At 38.8% G+C, this 24,385-nt stretch overlaps 1 protein-coding gene across 2 annotated transcripts in view; it reads left to right on the top strand.

Annotated features, from left to right (window-relative positions):
- cmpy (crimpy) overlaps nt 1–23,497 on the top strand; it is a 183,799-nt gene extending 160,302 nt beyond the window's left edge. The window contains exons 5-9 of one of the 2 annotated variants that reach the window (XM_046615301.2): nt 15,013–15,189; nt 16,868–17,205; nt 18,247–18,612; nt 19,656–19,856; nt 21,576–23,497. In XM_046615301.2, coding sequence (XP_046471257.1) covers nt 15,013–15,189; nt 16,868–17,205; nt 18,247–18,612; nt 19,656–19,856; nt 21,576–21,812 — 1,319 coding nt within the window. In that variant the 3' untranslated portion in view covers nt 21,813–23,497. Of the gene's footprint in view, nt 1–15,012; nt 15,190–16,864; nt 17,206–18,246; nt 18,613–19,655; nt 19,857–21,575 lie in introns of both variants that reach the window. The other variant, XM_046615300.2, reaches the window with a different exon arrangement.
- Nucleotides 23,498–24,385: the final 888 nt, after the last annotated feature.

Here is a 24,385-nt window from a genome sequence, read left to right as displayed (position 1 = left end):
ATAAAAGTGAATCAAGTCTAGGAAAGTGGATTGGACCAAGATTTTTTTTTTTTTCATACTAGACGACTTCGAGAAGCTCCAGTTTTTTATTTTCATTCTTCCTATCTCATTGCTGAAGTTGCCGATTGGACGTTAACTCTTCGCTTATCGAATCTTTACGCCGTGTATAAAAGTTGATTTTTTTTAAATCTATTTCTGAAATATGATGGGCCCGTGAAGTTTATGTAATTACATTCGATGACTGGGCGTCGGGAAATTTCGTTTTCATTATCGAATTGTATGCGCGTGGTGGAATAAATTGAATTCATTTCCCCCAATCGGAGTACGCGTGTATACCTATACATTGCGGTACGCTTCTTTAAGCCGCGGATCCCATAAAATCAATTTTTTTCCACAAAAAGAAACCCGGGATCTGTGGAATTAATTTCATTTCCCATGCCTAATTATAGCTTGTACAAAAACTGACAATAAAACAAAAATTTTATTCTTATTTAGTTGGAAGTAACGAGGAATCAATCACGTTACCTAGAATCGTTGCAAGTCATTGGGAATCTCTTGGAATCACATGACAGTGCTGAAAAAAACGCACGGCAAGCGCTGAAAATCATTGAAATCGTTGCAAGTCTTGCAGTAAACGTTGAACGGTTTCAATTTCCTAATATTCTCTACTGTTTCCTATCTTGTTAATTTTCCAGTTTATAAAGTGATTTCTAACGATTTACCGTGATTTCCTAGAATTTCTTTCAATCCCTAAATAACAAAAAATCGTCTAGAATACTGAGACACAATTCGATATTGGGGGAAGGATTAGAAATCATTAACTGGAAGTAAATCGAAAATCACATGCTTGGGTAAAAACGAATATAAATCACTCGAAATCAATATCGACGCGTTGAAATGTTTCGTTCTGATTACCAAGTGGATCACCGCTCGTAAAAATCGGATTAAATTATGAGGATTTTCTACCGTTCTTTTCATCACCGTCATCGATCATTTGCTCTCGAGCGGATCGTGTATTAGCGACGAGAGCGGAGTTCCATCAACCATTCGCTAGTTTACGAAGGTAAAGGCGAACGGTGAACGCGACAGAGTCGGATGAGGAAGGAGAGAGAGGTAGGATAAGGTTGACGACTCGTTACGAACCCGGCAGCCCGGGATAGGAAATATATCGAGAGTTCCAGGAGCGTACACCGGAATTTAGTGGTTGTCTTGCCGCGTCAGCTTGCTGAGTTTAGCCCGCAACGGTTGCGATTTCGTAGACATTGCGCGCTAACCAAACGCGTCAGGTTGCCTTTATGACTAGCTCTCGACACACCCGCCCGATCTCTCTTATAGCTATCCAGGTCTCTCTCTCTCTCTCTCTCTCTCTATGCTCGCTGCCTGATACCAGAGCAATCCCACCGTGTTCCGAATTTGAATATGCATATTACTCGCTCCGAGTTTTCCCGTTTTTCGATGCAGCTACGCGTCGAACCTGTCAATAAAAATGAATCACCTCGGCCCTTAGCTTCGTAGTTTTTAACTTACCGCTCAGCTGTTTTCGGAGGTATAAAAAAAAAAAAAAAAGATCGAGGGAAGTTTGTTTGATCAACCAAAAAATGGAAGGTCTCCATGTTTTGAGGTCTGGAAAATCAGGTGCGACCGTTTTTAGATACCTAGATATCGACGAACTTTTTTCGTATGACGATGTCTGGAGAATGACTGAACTAATTTTGATGATCTTGATCTTAATCGACGCCGTTTTTCTCAACTTACAATTAGAATTGATCAGACTTTCGATTCGATCGTTCCACTGGTCTTCAATTTATTTAAACAACAATCTTTGAAAAAACGTTCTATCTAATAATTTTTTCTGATTTCTGAACTGAGAACGCATCCAGGCCAAGTTCATAGGCTAGTCCATGAAATTCAGCTGAACCGACCGTTGTTTATGGTCAAGCACACTAACGGTGAATTCAACTTACAGCAAAAGTATACACTGAGTGCAGTTTCATTAGTTCACTTGCTTTTTCACCGAGTTTCACATTTTACAACGTCATTCCTAATCCGTGGTTTGTTGTCCCGTTGTTGAAAGTTTCGTCACTTTTCATTCTATTCCATAAATCGCTCATGGCTGCAGATACTTCTTCTTGTACGAAACTCTTGACGTTCTCAAATCTCGGCAAGTCTCGTTTTCATACCCCGCAAGGATTCAGGTAAGTGTAACGAGGTTTGAACGATAGACTCTTGTTATTAAAGGTGTGCAGGTATGAGAAGCGGGAAAGAAAGCCACACAGACCCTGCAGGGACGAAACTCGTAAGGTAATCTCTGTGTTTAAGCCACAATCAGAGCTAATCCGTGCAGCTAAGGGAGCGTTTAAAGTTCGGCTATATCCCTGGGAGAGTCAGCTCGTTGTTTGAACGAGAGAGGAAAAGAGAGAGCGAGAGAGAGAGAGAGAGAGAGGTGAGGAGGTGCTGGAAATAAAGATCGAGAGCATCGTTTTGCGGGGTGGATCGGGGAGCGGCGGTTCAAAGTTAGATTGAGTTTTATCAAAGCTACGCGAAATAAGAGCTACGCCCTCTCTCTCTCTCTCTCTCTCCCTCTCTCTCCCTCTCTCTCTCTTTATCCAGCCTTTGAATCTTCGTGTTATCCCGCGCGGAGCGCTGGTCGGCGCAACTTAACTCGGTGACATAAATGCGAGTACTACAAAAGATCAAAGCCTTCCTTTCAGCCGCGCCATTTGCATTATTCATACCTAATGAACGTTATTCGACTTCATAGTAGGGTATCTACATAGGTCATCCGTACCCATATACCTACCGGCTATCCGCTTCTATGGTAGGCGACGTTGAACTCGCGGTTATTCTCAACTGCGGAATAAACGCTTAGGGGACCGGCTACCGGGTCAACTTTGACTAATGGAGGAAATACGGACTCGGTAAGGTTCGAGAAATTTCATTTCCAAAGTAAATTCAATCCCCAAGGCTGACCGAAAACGAAACGCTTCGATTCGTCGTCGGTAGTTGTGATAAAAGCTTTTCAGCACATCGTTATGTGCGATTTGTAAATGAATTTTCTTGGACCGGTACCTAATTCATTTTATTATAAATAAGAATAGGTTTGTTTTCGTAAATTCTGAAAGTTTGGCTTCGGTTCACCATTCTTAACAATTACACGTACGAAAGGTCCTGGTTTCTTGTCGCTCTAACATAATGAAAAAATTATCATCATTTCTCAAGACGATTCAATTATCCACACTACCGTATAATATACATGTAAGACCGTATTTACGATTATTTTCGAATAATGTGCGAAACGAACTATGTGAAATGAACTTAGGAATATGGCTTTCTTTTTTTTCTCTCAGACTTGAACTGCACATGACTTGATGTGAATTCTTAAAAACTTGTTGAGAACGTCTTGGAAATAGGTTTTAGATCTGTTTTTTTTTTCCAATTGTTACTTGACGCTAGGTACTTATTTATCACAAGGTGAAATGGCGTCACGGGGAAAACGATTTTTGATCCTATCCACGTCTGGAATGCAGATTATACGGTACATAGTTGAACGTCCGTAAAATTGTTGTTGAGAATTCAAGTTTCTACATAAATGGTGGAAAATTCGGAGTTGAGACAGGGAAGAGAGAACACAGGCAGCGGCATTGCGGGCGACACACACTCCGCGGAATGGGAAAATATACGCGAGAAGTGAGAGTCGAGTTCTTTTGGCTTCTGGTTTTATTTACACTCCTTCTGGATGAGACGTACGTCGGGAAAAAGAAGGGCGGGAATAAGGTACAAAGTATCTTCCTGACTTTCCCACCAGGGATATCCGCCCCTCGTTTCGTCCCGTCTCGACGTCCTCTCAACTTCCGGCTGATCCTTTTTCTCCCTCTGGTAGAGGCAACGCCGCCACCTCATCTTTGCACCGTCGTTCTTCCTCCCTTCCGTTTCCTCCCTCCGAAGACTGGAGCGAAAAGAAGTTTATTTTATCCGTCCAGCTACGCGATGGAAACTTTTCCCGATGCTTTCAACTCTCGTTCAGAGCTGCACACCCTGAAGTCTCGCAACTCGTGCCGCAGGTAGAGGTACCCACTGGAACTGATGCACTTCCCTACGTACCGCGGAAAGGCGTCTGTCTATAAAGTCTCGAACTTCTTGGATCGCTCAGGGTTATCGCACCATCGGAATATTCTCACGCTGTATCACCGAGCTTGCATCCTTCGACGATGAAGCTCGATTTCTTACTCTTCGCCATCCCCGGCTTCGTCTTGATTTCCCTCCCACGTCTACTCGGAAAAGAAATATACACTCGGATACTTTACCGTTATACCTACCGGTGGATAAGAGGACTGTTTAGTCTTATTCAACGCTTCGTTTGTACCACCACTTGTCGTAGCGCTTAGAATTAGAATTATACATTTTTTGCCCTGGTGAACCTGGTTCTTCTTTCTTATCTTGAAAACGATTTATTTATGAGTACTGTACAAGATTAGCTACTCGGTGTTGGTTTAACACGATGGCTGAATCGCTTGAGGTAATCGGAATCTTTAATTATTTGAAACTCGTTTGAAAAATCGTCAACGGTATGAATACTCCGAAAGGAAAAAAATAAATAAATAAATAAAGCTAGTTTGATTCGACAAAATTATCCCAATTCCTTTTCAAAACTTCAATCAAAGCTTTGCGACGGTTAATCGCGTATTGCGAGTAATATTGGCGGCTAAATGATCCGTTGGTTATAAATAACGGACCTTTGCAATATGTATGAAGTATAGGAAGCTCCAAGTTTTATAAACGTATTTGGTGCTGGGACGAGCGGTGAATATGTCGCGTATTTGCGGAAGGAAAACTCGCATTCCTATATACGTAAAAAGTTTATGAAAAATTCTTTACCGCTAGAATGCAGATGCCTGAAAATACTGTACGTCAGGTATTATTATACAATCCCCTTTATGTACACGTAGAGATAATACGTATACTTATACATCAATATCTATATTTACCGTATAATACATATGTACTGTATAACTTCGAGTGCATTTCGCCTCCATAACGGTGCGATTAAAGTTTCGATTATTTTCAACTTTTCTACCCAAATACTATAAAACGATTTACTCGGTATTTTTTTTTTTTTCTTTTTTTTCCAAGAGAAAATCAAACGGTCGAAAATTACGTTTTGAATATTCGTCAAATAAGATATGTACCGTTTGATTTCTTAATTTGTCGAAAACGTCATGAAATATCTGCAAGGAGGCAACAACTCGACATCGTGGATTCACGATAATAGACATCATCTAGCCTAATATCCATGGCTGTGGAAGCTCTCAATTCACACGCATTGAATAAATAATTATTTTACCATCTGGCAATAACCCTGATCGAAAATGTGCATACTTTATGTCCCTTGTGGCGGTGCTAAGTAACTTGATTTACTTATATTCCTAGTTAAAATCAAGTAACTCAAATTAGTCTTTTGCACTCCGTCGGGCGCTCGATCGCTCCGTCGCTCTCATCCTCTACCAGTTTCCACGTACGGAGATGAAACGGTGAAACTTAGCAGATTGATCGTCGCACTGCGCGTGCGTCAGCTTTTTCTCGTCTATTGGCACGCAGGCTTGCCACTTCAAACTTCAGCTGTCAATTAACACGGCTTAACCAGGTTCCCCAAACGATGCGAATTTGTTTGGATTGAGCAAATCTCAACTAGTCGATGCGATGATTCGGGAAAGCTTGGCAAACTTTTATCGTCAACTGATCGATGACCGACAGCTAATTCTACGAGTCATCGTAACAAGATCATTTCAATTCGGCACTTGTTGCCGGAATGTTTGACATCTCATGCCCCGTTTTCAGTAACTTGCCTGCCCTGTCTTGCAGACGAAATTATTACCCCGATGCGATCTTGCCGACCGATAGAGTTCGATTAATTTGCGCATGCGCGATCGATCGCTCAGCAAAGCTAATTGTAAATTTCACCGCTTCCTCATAGTCCAAGGACAAGAATAATAATATAATTAACGAGTATAGTCTCATATTTACGTGAGATACAATCGGAGGAAGTCTGGAAACGAACACAAGTAGGTAAGTACTGAAGTGTAAAGGTGGGTTACAAACTCCATACGCAACACCTTCGCCGAACCTTTATTCCTAATTTTTTCCTCTTTCGTCTCTCGTCTTTCGCATTTCGTGTTTCGTGTTTCGTGTTTCGCGATTCGTGTTTTAGGCGGCCTTAATTGCATTTAGGAAAGCTCTTTATTCTCCTTGCCTGCAAAGACGAACGGACTAACCTGTATTTGCAATGTATATGTCTGCGTGTATATATATATATATACATATATGTGTGTATGTGCTTACATAGGAGCTCGGCAGGGTGCGTCTCGCCCTATTTACACACGCACACCTTATGTACACCCACCCCTTTACTGAAATTACTCGAAAAACGTTCGCCGGGGGCGGAGAGTCTCAAGATTAAGGAGTAATCTAATCCCGATGCGTCGTGTGGACGTCATTCTCCCTCCTTCTGTTTTTTCTTCATTCCTTTTTTTATCCTCTTTCCTTGTTTCTTCCGCGCTCTTTAAAACAGTTCCAGGTAGTGAATAATTAATCCTGGAAGGCAGGATGAAGAAATCCGATCCATTTTGAAATCGTAAGAAAACGGATGAAGTAAAATGTGAAAAATATAAACGCTGGTTTGTGAGAAGATGCCAAGTACGTAGAACACCCGAATACAGAACGTTCGAGTTTTACGGCGTGGCAAAAATGAAGGACAATGTACGCAGACACGTGTACTTTATACGTCACTGACGACTCACCTTCTTTTGCTTTCTTTTCTTTTTGGACTATATGACGTATTCGCTATGAACGTGTCAGTCAAATTTATACACACACGTCTGGGTTTCGAAAAGACGGACGTACAGAGCGAAGCAAGCCAAAAGTAAATAAAACAGAAAAGACGTGTAGAAACATTAACTCGAAAAAAGATATTGCTAAGCATTGCAAGAAAAAATACTTTTTCCACGGCTATATATATTACCTTTCAAATATGTTTAGCGAAATTTCGCCGTCTAGATAATGTTGGCAAAATATACAAGGTCGAAAGTTTCCACGCATCAAAGTTTCTCAATTCGTCTCGAAATTCTAATTCATCAATTAGTAATAAAATTAAACGACTCGTGAATTAGTGTATCTTATGATTACGCAATTACTCGGCCGTTAATCTTGGGCTTAAAGGGGTGTAAAATTTCATGTTCATGTAATAAAAAACAAAGTAAAGGAAACTTACATAGCATTATGGCGAGGAATTCTCGAAAGCTCAAGCTTCAGGGTATATATATACACGTATATATACATATATAGGTGTATATACCGTATAACGAGAACGCCCTTCGTCTCTGATGTTTTACCAGACCACTTATATCTCGCTCGCGCATGGAAATGGTCCGGGTAGGCGGAAAATTTCTTTTTAGCGGTTTTTGATACTCACGAGCTAGGATTACACGCTTGAGTCACTTAACCGCGTTCTGCGGATATGTGGATTACACCACTGCCGTTTAGGTATTCGTTTCGGTATGTGTAAAAAAGATCGTAACGCGAGCAATTTTTTGCTTTATGTAGACAACTGCATCTCAGGTAATCTTTGCAGATCGGTTCACCTCATCCTTCATTTTATGTAAGAGAGACGGACGAACTTGTCTGTGAATCATCTTATCTTCATCTATAGATGATAGGGTAGTTCGTAAAAAGGTCATTTTTGAATTTCGATCAGCTGACCCCTTAAATCTGCTCCAGGTAATTAAAAAATAATTTCTTTTTTTTCAGATTCTTATCTCAAATCTAAACCGTTTCCGCAAGAGGGTGGATTTCCTCAATTAACCCCTTCAAGGGCATATTAAATCTGCCAAACGGATTTAAATAAAATTTTGTATACGGGGGTTTCTTGGGTCGCTGACTACGCCTATGAACCCAAAATTTCAAAATTGAAAATGGCGGATCCAATACGGTGAATCGTAATCCAAAAAGTCACTCGACTTTGGTGGAATTCGGTAATTTTTGAGATCGCTGATTACGAATCTGAACTTGGAATTATAAAATTCGAAATGGCTGATCCCACATGGTGAACAAGAATCCCAAAAGTCACTTGATGTTGCTGTATTTGATCTACCGTTTTGAAATTTATAATTTTAAGTCGAGAATCTTAATCAACGACCTCGAAAACCCCCGAGCACCGAGTTTTATCCTTAGACTTTGGATTTTGGTCGGCCATATTGGATCCGTCATTGTAAATTTTCAAATTTCGAATTCAGATTCCTAATCAGTGACTCAAGAGAAGCCCCCATATATCAAATTTTATCAAAATCCGTTGGGTGGATTCAATGTGCTTCTGACAGAGTTAAATGGGAAAATCCAGCCTGTTACGGGCACAGGTTAAAGGTGAGATAAAAATCTAAAAAAATTAGGGGATTATTTTTGAGTTCTCGAAAACTGATTTGGAGGGTGAGGCGGTCGAAATTAAAAAAACGATCTTTTCAAAGAATCACCCAATACATAGTATCAGTCATCATTCACTGGAAACGAGTTTCGGAAGCCAACGCCGCTTTGGAATATAATTAAAGTATCTTATTCCTTAAAGTTTCTACCGATCCCTCTAGATCTTGAATAATTTACGTATAAGATAGACGTGGTTGTGTATCTTGAGGCCTGGCGAGGGGTTCTTGAGAGTTGCGAGCAGCGTGGCGTTAAAAAGGAAAAAAGATTATTTCAAAATCGCTGCAGATGGATCACAGAGGCTGCCGGCTTGCCTGAATGAAAAAAAAAAAATTAGCGAAATTGTGCCCGTGGCTTGTACCGGATTCCGAGCAACGGCGAGGCACTTACACTCCTGCTGGGGAGGCGGCAAGAAGTGAGAAAAAAAATGAAATAAAATATAAAGCAGGCCTGTTTATGCTAACGACAGCAGCAAAGCAAATTCAGTGCTGCTGCACAAGCATGCTGTATAGGTATGTATATACACCGTTGTACATAGGTGTAGTAAATACTTTTATTCATCGACCAGATGTGTTGAATATCTTTATCCTTTTCTTTTTTACTTCTTGTCATTTTCTCAACCGGCAGGTACTAAAAGTGTTCGATACCATGAAAGAAATAGACTAAGTCAAAGTATAACTATCATTCAATAAATTAGTTTAAATCGTGAGAAACCGCGTTAAAACTTTCAGTTTTGACAATTTCTTTTCTGATCTTACGGTGGGCCTACGTTAAGCCTCGTGATTTTTTTTTTTCGACTTTGGACGAATGATTCGATCTGCTTGATGGTCTCAAGTATACTTAATCAGTATAAAAAAATGAACTTGCGGCTTAATTTTGATATCTAATCTATGTTTATGAAGATGTTCGATTTGATGACGGGGTTTAAAAATTCTACAACTTTTTATAGGCACATTTTTGTACTTTACAAATTTCTGAAACACACCATTCTCGAATCTTTCCTGCACTTGAAAATCAGTCTCGTCTACTAATTTCTTCTAAACCCGAACTACGGTATTGAATTCCTTTATTTTCGATTGTTCCAACGGTCAAGATTTCGCATTTCTGATTTTCCGAGTGAAAAATATCCAAATTTCACAGACATCCGATTCTAATAATTAGAACTGAGGCCTTAATTCGTCGATTATAGATACTGTTCGTTTAAAAATCTACAAAAGTTGTAAGGTTCAAAACATTGAACAAGGAGACAAAGTTCAGACCGGGAACAGTATATAGCAACACACACAGCGGAGGCAATGAAAAAGTAAAATAAGCTCGGATCAAATGTCAGGTTCGAATTTCCGACGCGTCCGTCACTGACGTAAAATTCTCTTGTTATCCTGTTCGATAAGGGTGGAACAAAAAAAAAAAAAAAACAAAAAAAAAAGGAACGACAATTCAATAATACACAATCAATGCTGAACCAGCGAGAGGGTTAAAATTGATTTGAAAAATGAACGTTTTCGGAATTGAACCGATTGGCAGGACCGCGAGGTCAAATCGCAGATTTGAAATTTATTACAGGGTAAAGCTGAAGTCGTTAGCCACCCGCGTATCTTTACCCTTGATAATTACGAGCTCGGACACTCGAAGAGCGACGGAGATCAGAGCGGAGAAATGAGGGGAGAGAGGATGAGCCGTTATCATCAACCCTTGATAGAAAACGCCCCGTTACTCGAAGGGACGGAATGCACACGTCAACTTCCAGCCGCCGTTTATATCCTTCGCCCTTCGTACTGTAAGCCCCGAATTTTACCCCGGGCCCTTGACTTCGAAAGCACAGAGGCAACCCCTTGAGCGATGTCGCTATACCTATACATCGGTCCCTCGGTTCTTACGAGGACACAAGTTTCCCTCCGATCTCTCCGTTGTAACCGTGAGTTCTGACCCGATATCGACGCGCTGTCTCCCTCAAACTCAGGATATCCACCGCTCAAATTGGGGTTTCTATTGATGAAATACCGAGCTTTGATTTACCTCCCTTACGAAGGTCCGTCTTCGCTGATCCGTGATGATCGTAATCGGGAATGTTAGAATTGCTGGGAGGAATTACGGTCGGTTCTTAGGTCAACACGAATCGATCGTCGCATTTAAAATGCCGCTATTTAGCCAGAGAAAATATATGGTACATTAACCTATCGGAAAATTGTACAATCAGCGATACTAAAGGCATTTGTATTAACAATTCTTACTCGAAGATAATCGCTGATGAATATTTTTTTTTCTGGCAAACGCTGGCGTTTTTTGAGATGGTCAAAATAACAGTGAAAATATTTGAATCGAGCAATAATACGAACGTTCTAATTATACAAACCTTTTTCAATTTGTTAATACCTTAGCTTGTGTTATTCTAATTCGCTCACACTGAGAGAAATTTTTCATTTCGGTTACCGCTCAGTCCTTAATTATTTTCATTTTTTACCACAATTGAAAAATATAGTTCTAGGTAGAAAATGAAAATTAGTTTTCTTGCTGTTGCCGGAAAGTCTAGTATCCGTTACTATTCTTTCTCATTATCATCACTGTTACTATATTTGCTTGCAACTGTTGCGAAAATTTAATGCTTGTGCAAGAATAAATTGATGTTAAAGCCTTGTTTAACTAAAAAAGTACAGGAAACCGAACAAACTGATCTTGCGTTATAATTACCAAAAAAGGATCGACGATAGCGCAAAATGGTTACGCGTACCTCGTTTTTCGTAATCCCAACAATATTCAAACAGTTGTTTTAACGATACCTGTTTTACTCAATTTTTCCAGTCACTACAACAAACGAAATTTTTCTCAGTGCAGGTTCATTTATATCATACGTTCACCATCATCGTCGCAAGTAATATTGCCGTAAATATTATTTAAGCTTATCGTTTCCTCTTTTTTTAACTTTTGGATTGATCCTCGACAACCGATTCTGCTTAATTGAAATTATCTGTAGAAAATAAATTTTTGCCCACTACAAGATAAATTCTTTCGAGCAAATTAAAAATTCAACCGTTCATCTTCGAATCACATTTTATTACCGTCACATATTCATCGACAATACTGGTGTAAATTCGTAATTTTATTATCGTGAAAAAGATGGAAACAATGCAACGACCGACGGCCAGAATACAGGGATAAATGAGAGTACGGGGAGTTACAATGTAAAAAATTTCGCCGCATTGTTACAAAAAAAAGTGACGGATAAAAAGCTAGCCCAGCAGGTGGGTGGCTAACTCGTCAAAAGCGAATAAAGTCAATTACCGTAAGAAAAGAGGGCAGGTAGGTACTTGTTACTTTTAATTGGTTACCTTCAAGCTCAACGTCATTATTTTTATTCTTTTGCGGAACCTGTCTTACCGCTGCGTACATACCTAGGTACATACCTACCCACCGCGTTTATAATAAGTCGAGATTTGCAGTCGTAAATTGAAAGAGAAACGAGCGTTGGCTTCTGGGCCGCACTGTTCCGGGTTAGTTCAGTTAATCGGAATAACTCAAATCCACGGTGAATAAAGTTCCCAGAACGAATAAAATTCCTACGGCCATTTAATTTCGCTCCACCCCAAGTCCGGGCCACCGTTTAGGATTATGGACTCTCCTTTCCTCGAGCAAATACATTACACGAGACTTTGAATATCAGCGGAACTGATCGCGTCTCCCTCGTTTACTGCCTTGTTTCGTGATTCGAATCCTGCCGAAATTACTTGTCACTCCGCCAATCAATCGAGAATTGTTAATGTTGAGTTATGAGAAACTACCGCGGCTGACCTCAGCGCGAGTTTTACTACTGCGCTTTAGATATTTGTCTCACCCGATGTTTTAAGGAAGTTGGTTGGTCAGAAATCGATTTTGTTTTAATCATATTATTCTGAGACAGTCGTATATATTGAATATTCACCAAATTGATATGTACATAAGCGGCAAAGATCTGTTTGAAAATACCGAAATAGACAAAACAGGAATTGTAAAAAAAGCTTGAATGTCAATACTCCAATTTCGAATCGCTTCAAAGTTGTTAAAAACCTAACAGCTTCGTTTGATTTGACGATCTACAAATGATAATTTTACCTTACAAATTCACCCCAAATTTTTTCATGCACTAATCAATTTTTAACTAACCATGTCTAAAATAATCTTCTGAATAATAGGAGCCATCATAGAGTGAAATCGAACGAATCTACCAAGTTTTCAAGGGTTGGCCCACTGGCCGAGTAAATTTACAAGCAAGCATATTGAATAAGATTGTCTCTAGCCAAACAATAATAAAAGAACAATAAGTATAAACCATAAAAATACGTACCTTGGTATCATATCGCTTCGACGTTTCTCACAATTCTCAAGCCGTATATCAGGCAGAACAAATATCGTACCTTGGGAAGCTTGATAATTGAAATCTTGAAACTGGGAGTTCAATATAGTGGAAAAAATACTTCCTCGTTCATCACGCTGCTGTTTCCTCCGTAGCAAAACGAGTATCGGAAAAAAAAAGAAAAAAAAAACCACAGTTAAGTAAAATAAAACATGAAGAAGAAAGACAAGAACCACTCCGTTTTTCAATTGTTATCTCTCGCGTGGCTCGGGAACGAATGCCGGAGGTTTCGTTTTACAACTCCTTTTTAATCAACAACACGTCTCTAATTCGTGAGTGGCAGTGGCCGGTTGACCGCAGAAGGCAGGAGAAGTGCAGGTTCACGTAGGATACGTGAATGTGTACATGTATTACGTATGCATCTATGTGTGTACATGTACAGAACACGCGCGGGAAGTAAAATCGTTTCGCAAAGTTGGAAAAGCCAATCGGGTCGTGGAGAAAAGGTTTCCCCGGATTAGACTTTTACGAGGAAGTTACTCTGCCAGTGGTGGCTGGCGAACGAACGAACCAACGAATTACCCTTGCGGTAGACCGCGCGTGTTTTTAATCCACCGCAACAGCGTTATCCTAATCCCTCCGACCAATCGGCAACCCTATTATTGTTACTGCACATTTACTCGCGCTTGTTTTCCAGAATTTCAGCGCCCCGTTGCAATCCCGCAAACACTTTATATCCAAGTTTCAATATTAAACTGTGCTTTTACACGGTACAAGCTCCAGCATTCACGAGACGTCATCAAAAAAGTTTGCTTGCGTCGTGTGGTTTATGTAATTCAGACCAACTAATTACTTTTCAATACAGTTTTCATTTCACATATTCCTCTGGTGTAGCTACAGCGTTATTCATAAATGAGACGGTTCTTTGCTCGAATTCATTAAATTATTGTATTTCTCTGAGGTACGGAGATCTTTACAAAAATCTGAAATATTAATATACTGGAATTATAAACAAGGGCTTAAAATTTCTTCAAATTCATTGAAAACCTAGTAGATTCGTTCGATTTTGCTTTACGATTACCGCATTCTATTCAAAAAACTATCTTCAATGGAAATCGAACGAATCTACCAGGTTTTAAAATAATTTAAAGAAATTCTAAGTTGTAATTTGTAATTCCGGTATTTCAATTTTGCAATATAAAAGATAACTTTATAGCTTACGCCTATGAGAATTTTTTTATATTCGGTGCACGAACAACTCGTAATGAAATTCACAACGAGTGTGAATTTTTGGCCAAAGGAAACTCTTTGAAGAGACACGTCGTACTGATACTAAATATCATACATCATACATCATACATCGTACATCATACATCATCATACATAGTATCAAAGTTCGAAACCATAGTTTGGATGTCGGACGTTCAGAAAGTGACGTCACCAATTCAAAATCAGCTAGCCGAATTCCTCAGTCTGGAAACAACCGCGCAGTAGAGCGGACGTATGAGAATCGCGCTCCGCAGATTTCGAGTGCCGGGTTCTCTACCTCCTGGATCCTGCGCTCCGGGTTCGCTTCCTGGTGTAACTCGACTTCCAGGACAAGCGCTCCGTGGTTCCCGCGCTCCAGTTCCTTCACCTGGTGAATTTCGACCTCCAGGACCAGCGTTCCGTAGTTCCTCATAGTTCCCGCGCTCCAGGTGATTTACCTGATGAAATACGACTTCCAAGTCTTCTACTTAGTGAGTTTCGACCGCCAGGAAACGCGCACCGTAATTCCTGCGCTCCAGTTCCTTAACCTGAAGAATTTCGAACTCCGGAAATAGCGCTCCGTAGTTCCCGCACTCCAGGTTGTCTACCTGGTGAATTTTGATTTCCACGACGAGTGCTCCGTAGTTCCTGCACAGTGCAGTGAGCAGTGAGGGCGTGAGGTATCGCATTAATCTCGTATCATCTGGTAAAACACTGACGATGAGTAAGCGAGCTCAGTGAGCGCACGAGCACAAAAACAAATTGCACTAGGCATCCGACCCCAAGCGAACTTTGGGAAGCGAGGATTTTACAGCTAGTTGTTTCTTCGACTAACGCCGACGAACATGAATATTATTAATGAACATTGTCGTCGTGCCTGAATCATTAATGATAACCTTGCCCTACTTTTTACTTCATCGTCAAACGGAGAATTGCTCATTCATGTGGGTTCTTTTATCTGGGTGTTTCAGCTATTAACGTCGAACCCTGTCCCGACGACAGCATCCTTTCCGAAGATGGTGTGTGCACGTGCGTGTCTCCATGTCCTCCTGGAAAGTGTGACACCGGGTTACATCCTGTCCAGATTCTCCCTGGCGGACCTGAAAAGCCTGGCAACTGCTGTCCTCTCTACAAGTGCGTACATCTAGGTAAGAATCGTTAATCATCTGCTCAATTCGTTCGGTGATTCAAATGTCACGAAATATTTGCAATTATACATGTCGTTGTTCGAGTCACGGTTTTTTCGATTTTCAAAATTGTGAGTAATACTTTGATTCAATTTTCGAATCTTTCGTGAATCATCCCGACTTCATACACTTTATCGTGATATTTTTGGGTGAAACTTTTACGAACAATCGGTCAAAATTTTTCCGTCAAAACTTTCTGAAAGCTGTTTTGAGATGATTTTATAAGTCTATTGGAAAGTGGTTAAACAACGAGTCAGAAAAAATCTAAACTCATGGGACATGATCGATGTGTTGAACATGTGTCCAAGTTACCTACTTTTAACCTTGTTATTATTCTCAAACGTAATTCGGAAAAGAATTTATCAGAAGAATCTGCAAGTCGTTGGTATTTGTCTGAATTCCATTATATTAAAAAAGTTCAGAGAACTCTTCGTTTGAAATATTAGGCCGCGAATTTTACTTTCAAAAAAAATTGTACACTCAACAAAGTATTTCTGTAAGGTTATTAAATTATTGTAATTAGAGGATTTGAGGGATACGAATTCGAACCCTCATTTTATAAATCAGCCTGGCAAAATTTCACTTACCACTTTTCATGAGTAATTAAAAAATCGAAGTATCAACAATCGGTTGAAAAAAATTAATCGTGTGAAAGCTTTATAAAAGTAAGGATGTACAAATAATTTGATCCGAATCGAATAATGACATTTAATTCGATTTAAATTCTGCGAATTCGAATCTCTCGAATCATGCAGTCGCAACTACGTGTATTCGATTCTTACGTCACACACCTGTCGAGAAATATTTGCATAATACTGTCCGAATCTCGAATAAGCTATTTTTTATTGTTACTTTACCAAGCCTGACTCCATTTTACAGTTTCTCCGATTTCTAAACTTGGAAACCGCTCGAGATTATTGATCTGTTAACTTCGTCAAATTACGGGTCGAAAAGAATTTTTGCAATCACACTTTTCATTCGACTAAAAAGTTTCAACACAGAAGAACGAAAATAGAAAACTTGAGATTTGAACCCATTAATTTGAATAATTCGAACTGTTTAAAACACCGAAATAATTAATAACTCGGAACAATTCGTATTATCGATAACATTAGAACTGTTCGAATTTTCAGTTAACTAGTCGAATTAATTAATAAATATTTTTTTGGTGGAATTTTTTCACCCGTATCTATGATTTCTATTTATACTTTTGATCTACGCTATCACGTTCCAAGATAGTAAAAGTGTCAGCCGTGAATTTTTTCCGTTCGATCGGCCGCATATATTTTTGGAATGGTAAGACATAAAAAATAAGTTAGGGTAATTTTAACGCAGAATGTACACATGTGGTTGCGGTTTCTGTGATGGTTAATTTTTTTTAACAACTCGGTTCCGTATCTGCCGTAATCTGCATTACCGACGTAACGAACTTCTCCAAAAAATTATCCGTCTAATTGTGATAATTCGGTAATCACACGCGCACATCGATGCTCGAGAAAAAAGATGTCTTCTCGAAATTCTCGAAGTGTTAATTCATGCCTTCCGAATTATTCAATTCGATTCGACCGCTGTTCCAACGTCCCTACACGAGAGTATCCGAAGTGTCGAAGGGAAGCTAAGACAGCTTAAATTCCAGAAGGCGTTTCATGGGATGAACCGGAGGAGGCTAATCAGGGAGGATGCATTGACAACTCGGGGGTTCCCCGCCAGGCGGGGGACCGTTGGCAGGAAGGGCCGTGCACAAGCTGCAAGTGTGACGAGGGTCTCGCCGCCTGTCAAGCGTTGATGTGCAAGAATTGCGAAAACGCGACGCCCCCCGAGGCAGGTGAATGTTGCCCACGGTGTCCGGCGCAGGGTAACGCGACTGGTACCGAACCGGTCAAATGTGTGCCTTTGATGAACTGCGAACTCGACTGCAAAGTCGCATTTGCCGCCGATTCGTCCGGCTGTCCGACGTGCGAATGCGTCCTCGAAGGGGTGAGTTACACATATTTTTATAAAATCCACGATAAAAATACCAGGAGGAAACTTTCGCTTACTTCGGCGATGCGCCGAATTTTTTGCAATATCGTTTTGTTGTACAAAGGAATTTTGAAGCGACCCAAGTGCTTCACAATTGTGGAAAACTTCCTGAAAACGTATTTCAGTGCCCTTAAGTTTCATTACAAAGTTCGATGAATTATCTTGAAGAATGTAGAAGTGACAATATCTCGAAACATTTCGAAACATTTCAGCATCCGCAATTTTAAGACCAGATGTGGAAATGCGTTGGGAAAACTTAATTCCTTCCTACTGAAAACTCGTATCTTCGACCCGTGTGATTGAATTTTTTTCTAGTTCTACGTTTTTTTTTTAACAAGGCAAATGTTTAAGCTTGCAAACCGTTCGCAAACGGCCCTGTCTAAACAATTATAAATGTGTGCGATTTGAACTAAAAAGAAAAAAATTTCTTGATTTTCTGTTGCTATGTTTAGTAAACGAAAGTGGTTCAGAAGTCATGGAGAGGTTATTTTTTTTTTTTTCCTCGCAAGATCTCGAAAAGTGTCGATACGTATTTCAAACACCGAAGAACGAATAATTACACGTTTGAAATGAATGAATATCTGTCAGCGATCTCATAGTTTTTTGGATCCTAAATACTGTTTCTTAATTCCCGGCCTTTATCGTGGAAATATATATATTTTTTATATATGTATATATTCGAAGCTGCTTTTTGAGTACCTGCAGTTATGGAAAGGTGGAATAGCGTCATAAAAATATTTCGAAAATATTACTTGAAGTCGACGCGGAATAAAGGAAGTGAAAAAAATAAATAGCGCCTACGATGAGAAAATTTCAATTTATTACTACCAGCCTTGAGCATAAACATTGTAAATATAAGATATAGTTATAAAATTAATCGCTAACTTTCACTCGTAAAAAAAAAAAAAAAAAACACTCGATGACTTTGAAAAATTTGAAATCATCCGAGATCTTTGAGAAAATCGTTACACAATCTTCTTCCTTCTATATTTCTAGTTCGCACACGAGAACGAGAAAATCTGTCCTCATCTTTCGGACTGCACGTTATCATGCGACCTAGCAAACGACGACGGAGGATGTCCAGTCTGCGCCTGTCAAAACGGAGGCGAGACTTCGGCGAACACGGTGACTCCCATGGAGATCGAGAACACCACGGGCAACGAAAACAACGACAAAAACGACGAAACTTCAGCCAAGAAAATCTGCCCCGCTCTCAGCTGCGACCTGCACTGCGAGAGAGGTCTCGCGATCGACGAAGAAGGCTGCACTATTTGCGCCTGCAACCCGAAACCAGGGTGTCCCATGGTGACGTGCAAGAAGGACTGCCCGATGGGTTACAAAACCAATAAACGAGGTTGCCAGGTGAGCCAAGATGCGATCAGTCAATTTGAACGAGGGATTTGGTACTGAGACCAAGTGACCCGGAGATAATCGTTGAAATAAAAATAACACGCACAAAAATAACCCATAGAATTTGAAATTTAATTTGATGTTTCGGCAATTTTTTTCTCGTGGGTTATCCTTGCTTCGGGCTATTTATGACAGATTGTCTTTGCCTAGGTTATTATGGCCGATCACGGCGAGTCTGTATGAGAAATTTTACGAATTCTCAAATTTGGAATGTAATTGGAATTTGAAACCATTAAGGCACGAATCCTTGAATGCATGCTTCGGGCACTCTGTAGCTTCTACGGATATATCGGACGTAAAATTTGATCAAAAATTTTTCGAAACAAAAACATGACACAGTAGCAATGTTGTATCACTTGCATCTACCACCATGAGCACACATGACGCTGCTGGTGATTTTTTGAACGATTCCTTCTCCTTTCCAAATATTGGCTCTCACTGTCGGTATTTCAGTTTTCCCAGCATCTCTGATCACGATTGGGATATTTATTTGGCTTCTCTTCGCAATATTTTCACCTCTCGTAAATTTGTCTCAATTTTCGCGAAGACTTCCATCTCGTATCTTAATAGCTTTTTCGTTGATATTAAACTCGTACAGTCTGATTGAACTGAAATTGCTTTCCCTTCGCACTTATTACTTGTAATATACTGGGAAAACGTACGACCAAGACCAATTTATCCCCTTCGTTTGATTCGGCTACGGTTTGCTTGATTAGACCAAGAATTTCCAATAGAATCAATCGACTACCTATTCTCTTTATTAACGAAACAAACTAACCACCAGTCATCGCTTTCCGTAGGAATTTTGAATTTTAGAAAGAAATAGAAATCAAGAACAGCGTGACGTTGGGAAAATGCATAAATATAGCAAAGTGATTTGCCGAAATGAAAATCTAAATTTCTCTAAACGTCGATGAGATTTTTCCATATTCTTGCAAACACATGGAGCGTAATTATAAAAATAAATTATCTAAATTCGCATGTGTTTTCGACAGATTTGCCGTTGCCGGTTATCATGCGTGGATTCCCAGAACGAGACGCACGTTGAAAATTCAAAATGGAGTCCAGATTCTTGCACAACATGCGCCTGTGATCAAGGCGGGAGATTGAGCTGTAACAAAACCATTTGTTCCGTACCTTGCAAGGATTCATTACCGCCGCCCCCAGGAGAATGCTGTCGAGTTTGTCCAATAAAGGTGAGAAGAATGATTTTTCCATCATCCCTTGTATTTTTCTATCGCGTTACGAGAGCGGAGAGGAAGGCTAAAAAGAGCTTTATAAATTTCACCGACAAATCCCGGGCATCTCCGAGCTTAATTTAGCTTTCGGCGCCTTTCCCGTATTCTTATTCAGCGCCTGCGATTAATTTGTGTCAATATCCTCCGAGCCGTGGTTCGAAAATAATGATATCCAACATCAGTTAGGTCTGTTTTATAACGGCGACAATTGTCGAGTATACTTGTCACAAAACGCCGTTGAATTTCAACATTGCGATCCGTTGTAAGCCCCGCCGGTTTTCCATTGATCCATAGATCGGCTCAAGCGGGTATTCAAACGGCGTTTGTTTTAACCCCTCGCGAACAAATTCGCCAAGACTAATGGAAAACGAGGATATTGATGGGTGGAAGGGGCGAAGTGGTGAACTTTGATATCACGACGTATAAACTATAGCGTGAAAAACTCGTTTGAACTATACCGATTTATACCGGCGATCACCGCCTTTCTCCGTAGTTTTGAGTGACGTTTCCCAACTTTTCTTATACACCCCGACGCCTGTATTAAAAAAGCTATAAATCAAATCAGATCAATATGCGGTAGTACGAAATAATATGAGACTCGATTTATCACAACACACGGATTCGATATTATACGATCTATATCGTGGGATACCCATTAATCTTTCATATAATGACTGAATTTTTCTCCTCACCACCAACACCTTACCAACGATTCACTCAAATGCCCCATTTTTCTGTTAGTTCTGATTTTCTTTCGTCTTCTTTTGTACACTTTTATTAAGGAGCACATTTTGCGCGTGGAAAATTTTTGTTCACCCATTTTTATTCAAATCGCCCTCTTTAGACCACAAATCATAATTCAGGGAGACTACTTCCAGCTAACGAAAAGTATATTGATTGGGTTTCGCGATTCTTCAAGATCATTTTCATCAATATACAATTAGAAAAATTCTCAGAAGAACATTTTCCCTTCAGACACCCTTGCGAAATAAGAAACAATTGATTAACCGCAGGGAGCATTTTTAAATGAAACGTGGTTTTTCCCATTTGAATAAATCAAGTACCACTATTGAAAGCAAAATCATCAAAATCGGTTTGACCACTCCTAAGATACCATTATTTGAATTTTTTTGCATATTTCATTATTTGAATAACTCATAAATTAACGAACTGGGCGAATTCAAAATCCAAGTATTTCGAATACTAAGAAAAGCGCGTCAATTACTCCAAAATCCATTCATTCATTCTCGAGATATCGTCTAACAATAAACTCAATCACACACACACACACACATATTATCGAAAATTGACAATATCAGATCTAGCGAACGCTCAACATTTCCTTTTCGATGTCAGTCGCGAAACAGGTTTTGTTATGCTGAAAATAAACTGTCGCTTATTCGTACTTTTGAGTTAGATTCGAATTTTGAGTTAGATTGGTTATGTTGCATTTACAAAGATTGAGTCTGTTTAGCGGCCACCTGGCGGTGGCGCTGCGCACTGATTCAGCGTTGCCAACGTAACCGACTCGGTAAAAAAATTAGCCATGTCAGAATCACTGCAGCCAACTATACTCTTTTTTCTCTGGTAAACGAACGAACGATTGGCTAAAAAAAAAAAGTAAAACAATAAGTTTGAAAATTTTTCACATTGGTAATCAATTTCGAATGTTTTCAGGAACATCGTGACGGCGAGTCAGCTCCGACAGGAATGAAGGGTTGGGCCCACGTGACGGTGACAGTTGTATTGGCAGCGCTGTGTATTGGCCTGACGATTCACATTGTTCGCGGACGTTTCCGCGGCCGATTGTCACCCTCGAAAGAATCCTACCCGGCATATTCGAATCAGTACTACAAGTGTATACCCGTATACGACACTCCGGTGCATCAGACCGAAAAAGTTGTACCGCTGTAGGCAAATCGGTTGCAGGATTATTAAACTGTACAAATTGGTGGCTATTTTTTAGCGATATATTAACTTACATGTGTACGTTGCAATTAGACCGACACACGGGAAGATTGCAGAAAGCGCGTGAAATTTTAAGAACATTTCTTTGTTTTGTTTAATTTTTTTTTCCTATGTTCCATGGAACAATCGCATCGTTTTCCGTTTACAATTTTTATGACTATTTATTCCTCGATTTTAATATTTCAAACATATTATTTTCACAAATTATTACTGCTACTTTGAAAACTTTGAATATCATAACGAAAGCAGGCTATGTATTATAGTTGTTCACTTTATTAACTGTCTTGGTGATATTGAAAAAATAGTTAAAACTTCCCTAGTATTAGTCAGGGTGAAGGAGGTACGCATGAAATGGTGACAGCGGTAGGATGCACCGTTTAAATCAACATGGAATTGAAGCGACATCTAATAATAAAATTTCGACATACTATGGCGCATAGTTATATTATAATATCATTGTATAATATTCCCTTGAAAAAAAAGAATAACAAAACTTGGAAGAAGACTAGCGAAACAGTTGCGCGATGGTGATTTATTCGCGATACAAATTAATCAGTACAGAAATTTTCGAACTGCTGCTTTGTATTCGAAACATAAATGAAATTGATTGTAAATTGAAACAAAAAAAAAAATGTAGGGACTTGAATACTATACATACATAATATATATATATATATATATATATATATAATATGTATACGTACATACTGAATTTTTACAACAAACTACTGATTACAGTATATGGTATGTATATCGATCGATGTAGTTGTACTACACACTTTACACAATACGAAGAAAAAACAAAAAAAAAAAAAAATTTATGTAAGGAAAATAATAATGAATTACTACCCTAAAGTAATATAATGTAAAAGAAATATATTTGTAAATAATGTGAAAGAAAAGAAAGAGGTGAGAGTAAAAAGAAAAAAAACTAAAACTGAAAGAAAGAAGAACGTAAAGAAGAAGACATTCTTTAAGTTATACTTACAATTATAAATTTGATGTTTTTTCCCCTGCAAGTAATTCTAAATATATAATATAATAATATAATAATGAATAATTATTGTCACTATTATGATTATCATTATTATTATTACTTGTGGTGATCCTTTGAGTATTAATTGATAATCACTTACACGCGATATACGATGTGTTATTTTCTCTTTATCTAAACAAAGAAAAAAATTTAGTATAGTACCTTATTTTCAAAGAAAACAAAAGGCAAACTGATATAAAGTATAATCGAGGTCGGAAAAGAATTTTTTTTCATTCATCAATAATACGCGTTTATAAAATCGGTTTTAAGATCAGGATTAGTTTTGCTTCAGCGCTTAGTTTCGGCAAGATCTCGGCAATGCGGTGTATCACATATTGTTCGTGAAGTTCTTCGCGGCAAGACTTTGTACTCAAACTGTGAAGCCCGTAGAAGTCAATGAATTTTTGATTTGTTGTCCTCGCGGTTTTTCGAATATCAAACAAACGATGACATGAGGAGAAAATAAAAAGCGCGATAAAACTGCACATGTGACTGTAATAAGAATTATAGAAAACTCCTGTTCCTTTTCAATTAAACCACTGTATGAGTTAATTTTGTACGTTGTAAAAGTATACATAATTATTTTATTATTGAATAGCTGTGTTATTATTTTATTAGACTGTTCCTACATGTTTTGCCTTATCGTTTTTATTGTTATAATCACACACACACACACACACATATGTATATGCATATAGTGAGTCCAGATTAGTCCATCTTAGACTAATATTATAATTAAATATCTTATGTATAATCATATATGTATTAAATATATATATATATATATAACATTCGGACAGCCTAAAGAGAAATAAGAAGGACACGATTATTGAAACAATAATGAAAATACATCAATAATGATAATAACAAATATATTCACACGTATTATAATTACGCGTGCTGTTGTACAATAAAATATTCTCACACACACAGAATTGCGTCCGCGCGCGCAATTCAGTCCAGATTTCGACGTGCTAGAAAGCAAGTAGGATAATAACGTTTTGTACATTACTTATTTTTCTTATATTTTCCTTTAAAGATTTTCGTAACGATTTTTTTCACACGATAAATCAATAAAACTATAAATTAAACGATGTAACTATTAATTATAACACGGGGGAATTGCTTGGCATTTCTTTATATGTATAATTCACGTCACAAGGTTCGCGGTAAATAAATTAATTGTAAATTATAAACTACCTACACAAAAAAGATACCAATGTAGCTTATGCAAACACACATTATACTTATACACACGCGTCTTCCTAGCACAAGCTACGTTAAATATACTTACCCTGTACTTTTATTGCTTTGTTCTACGTTCAATGTGTTGCGTAAATAATATATTGTATATTTAAATACGAAAGAAAGAAAAGATAAACACTGAAAATGACTTTACTTTGCGATGATATTTGAACCATTTCTTCTACCACAATAAGAACAAGAAGGCGAAACGGAATGAAATGCGACATTACGCAGTTGT

The sequence above is a fragment of the Neodiprion pinetum genome, chromosome 3 (genome assembly GCF_021155775.2).
Source record: "Neodiprion pinetum isolate iyNeoPine1 chromosome 3, iyNeoPine1.2, whole genome shotgun sequence".
Classification (NCBI taxonomy): Eukaryota; Metazoa; Arthropoda; class Insecta; order Hymenoptera; family Diprionidae; genus Neodiprion; species Neodiprion pinetum.
The sequence above is the reverse complement of the archived record's forward strand: the minus strand, read 5'-3'. Positions and strand labels throughout refer to the sequence as shown.